This window comes from Sipha flava, unplaced genomic scaffold (genome assembly GCF_003268045.1).
Source record: "Sipha flava isolate LNK unplaced genomic scaffold, YSA_version1 15353_pilon_pilon, whole genome shotgun sequence".
Taxonomy (NCBI): Eukaryota; Metazoa; Arthropoda; class Insecta; order Hemiptera; family Aphididae; genus Sipha; species Sipha flava.
The window spans coordinates 1-2,288 of NW_020271781.1; the positions used below are offsets into that span (position 1 = coordinate 1).

The 2,288-nt window shown below is 32.8% G+C and overlaps 1 protein-coding gene across 1 annotated transcript; it reads left to right on the top strand.

Moving 5' to 3' along the window:
• Positions 1 to 66: 66 nt before the first annotated feature.
• Positions 67 to 1,101, top strand: LOC112679447 (the record flags this gene model as incomplete). Its single annotated transcript, XM_025549239.1, is given in 2 exon segments — positions 67 to 829; positions 911 to 1,101. Coding segments are annotated over 2 exon segments (262 nt in total), but the record flags the coding sequence as incomplete, so codon positions are not given.
• Positions 1,102 to 2,288: the final 1,187 nt, after the last annotated feature.

Consider the following 2,288-nt stretch of genomic DNA (forward strand, 5'->3'; position numbering starts at 1 on the left):
TAATTACTTAAGTGATATTAAGTGAATTTCACCCGGAGCGAGGCACACAGAAGCTAGTCTATTATATTAAAATAATTCCCCGATCGGTGGTTGGTCGGAAAAATTTTTAAATCCCCCGCAGGGTTTTTCGTTTCGTTTCCGACCGTTTCCCGTAGACTTTTGTCTCCTCTTTCCATTTCAGCGGTCCGTTTGATTTTCCGACACACCATTTTCCCGATGCGACCGGATGAAAATCCAAGATGTCCGACCATTAAGCACCAGCCCAATCGGAGCGTTCTGTACCTGTGCCTCTCGCGCCGCCGTGACGTTTCGCCCGCACGTGACGTCTCCGATCGGTCTTCCGTCTACCTTATGTCCCCGTCGAACGATTTAAATCATAGACATAATATAATGGACTGCGCTTAAAGAGAGAAACGTGATGTCAAGATGGAGTAAGTGAAATGGCAATACATTTGTGGGCTATCATGGAAGAAAAAACATTTCATGTTTCTCTCCATGAAAAAAAGGTTTGATAAGATCATGTCTATGATGATAAGATTAATAATATTATGATCTATAGACATAATTTAATGTCCATGTTATGCTTATGATCTTATGATTCTGTTTATCAATTTTGTTTTTAAAATTTATAAAGCACTAAAGCAGTCGAAACTCGAAATTGCGTCTTAAGTCTTAACTTTTCAAGTTACTCTGCATTTTATCCTTGTCCGCGTTGGGCTGTAATTTTGTTATAATTATTTAAAATTCGTACCTTCATTATGGTTAATAAATGTTGTATTGTTGGTTGTAAATCAATAGCTGACAGGAATTGCACTGCTAAATTTTTAAGGTAAATAATAATATATTTAATTTTGTTTTTAAAATTATTGGAAGATAAAAACCTTATGTGTGATTGTTATATTTTGATTAGCTTCCCAAAAAATGAACATATTTTACAATTATGGAAAAATGTTATAAAGCAACATCAACCACAATTTACCATAAGTCCTTATTCAGTAATTTGCCATCTTCATTTTGTTGATAATGATTTTATTTTGAATGTTGCTGGTACCAAACGTGTGCTGAAAACCACATCAGTTCCAAGTATTTTTCCATCATATAGTAAGTTACTTAGATTTGAATGATGTATAATTTCAAATGTAGATTAATACTTAATAGATTTGTTTTATATCCTCTTTGTCTAGTTTGCATTTGAATTGCTTTTAATATATTAATATACTAGCTGACCCGACAAACGTTGTTTTGTCTTATAAATTATTTCTAGAGAATATTTTGCTAGAAAAAAATAACTAATTAAATATAGGCATGTAAGAATATGGGTAAGGATAAGGATGTAAGGAAGATATATGGCGTGCTATGAATGGTAACGAAATATAAAAATGAAAAAACATCAAACATTTATTTTTTTAATAATTTATTAAAATTGATCCATTAAAATAATATATATCGCTAATTATGACAATATAAGTAAAAAACAATATCTATCCCTTAATGCAACAGAGTGTACAATATTTTTTGTAATCCCATCTTTCGCAAACACAAACTGGATGGCTCGAGAGCACACCACGTATAATTATCCGTGTGAAAAATATGATGTGCTCAAATCTAAGCTACAGACATTGTTTGGCTTTGAAACTTATTGATAGTCATTGCAAATGCCAATCTAATTGGAAATTTAAAGCGTTTAAATTGTATTGGCACATCTGTGGGTATAATAGAGATTCGCGGTAATAATATATTTTCACCTCGGAATTTGCCATTTAAAATTATGGCTTCGATAACATTTTTCATTAATTTTTTAACAACTTATCGCGTGTCGTTGTACAACCGTGGTAGGTCAAATTATGAAGCAAAATAACCGAAGAACAAACCTTTAATTGTAAATTATGCGGTGGCATGCCTGGTAAGTCCAATGAGTTTAAAAACTCTGTTAGATAATTTACAGCTTCAGTAGCATAGCAAACTATATCTATAGATATACCATGTCTCTTGGTAATAAATGTTTATCTTGAGATTCAATTCGTTGACGTCCACATTTTTTACTACTAAAATTGCCCTTTCTGCCAGCCACTCATGATTTATGTATTGTCTGTGTACATTGGAAAATATCTAGTCAATGAGAGCATCTTGCGAATAAATGATTGTGCAGAAATCGGTCGGTAATTTTATACATTCCGTTTTATCTGTAGTAACTTTCCCATCTCCAATATCTAACAATTGTTTTGAGAATCTTCTGCACGCAGCTTTTTTTGATTAAATCGCAAGTATCAAAATCGTTCGCTCTCTGT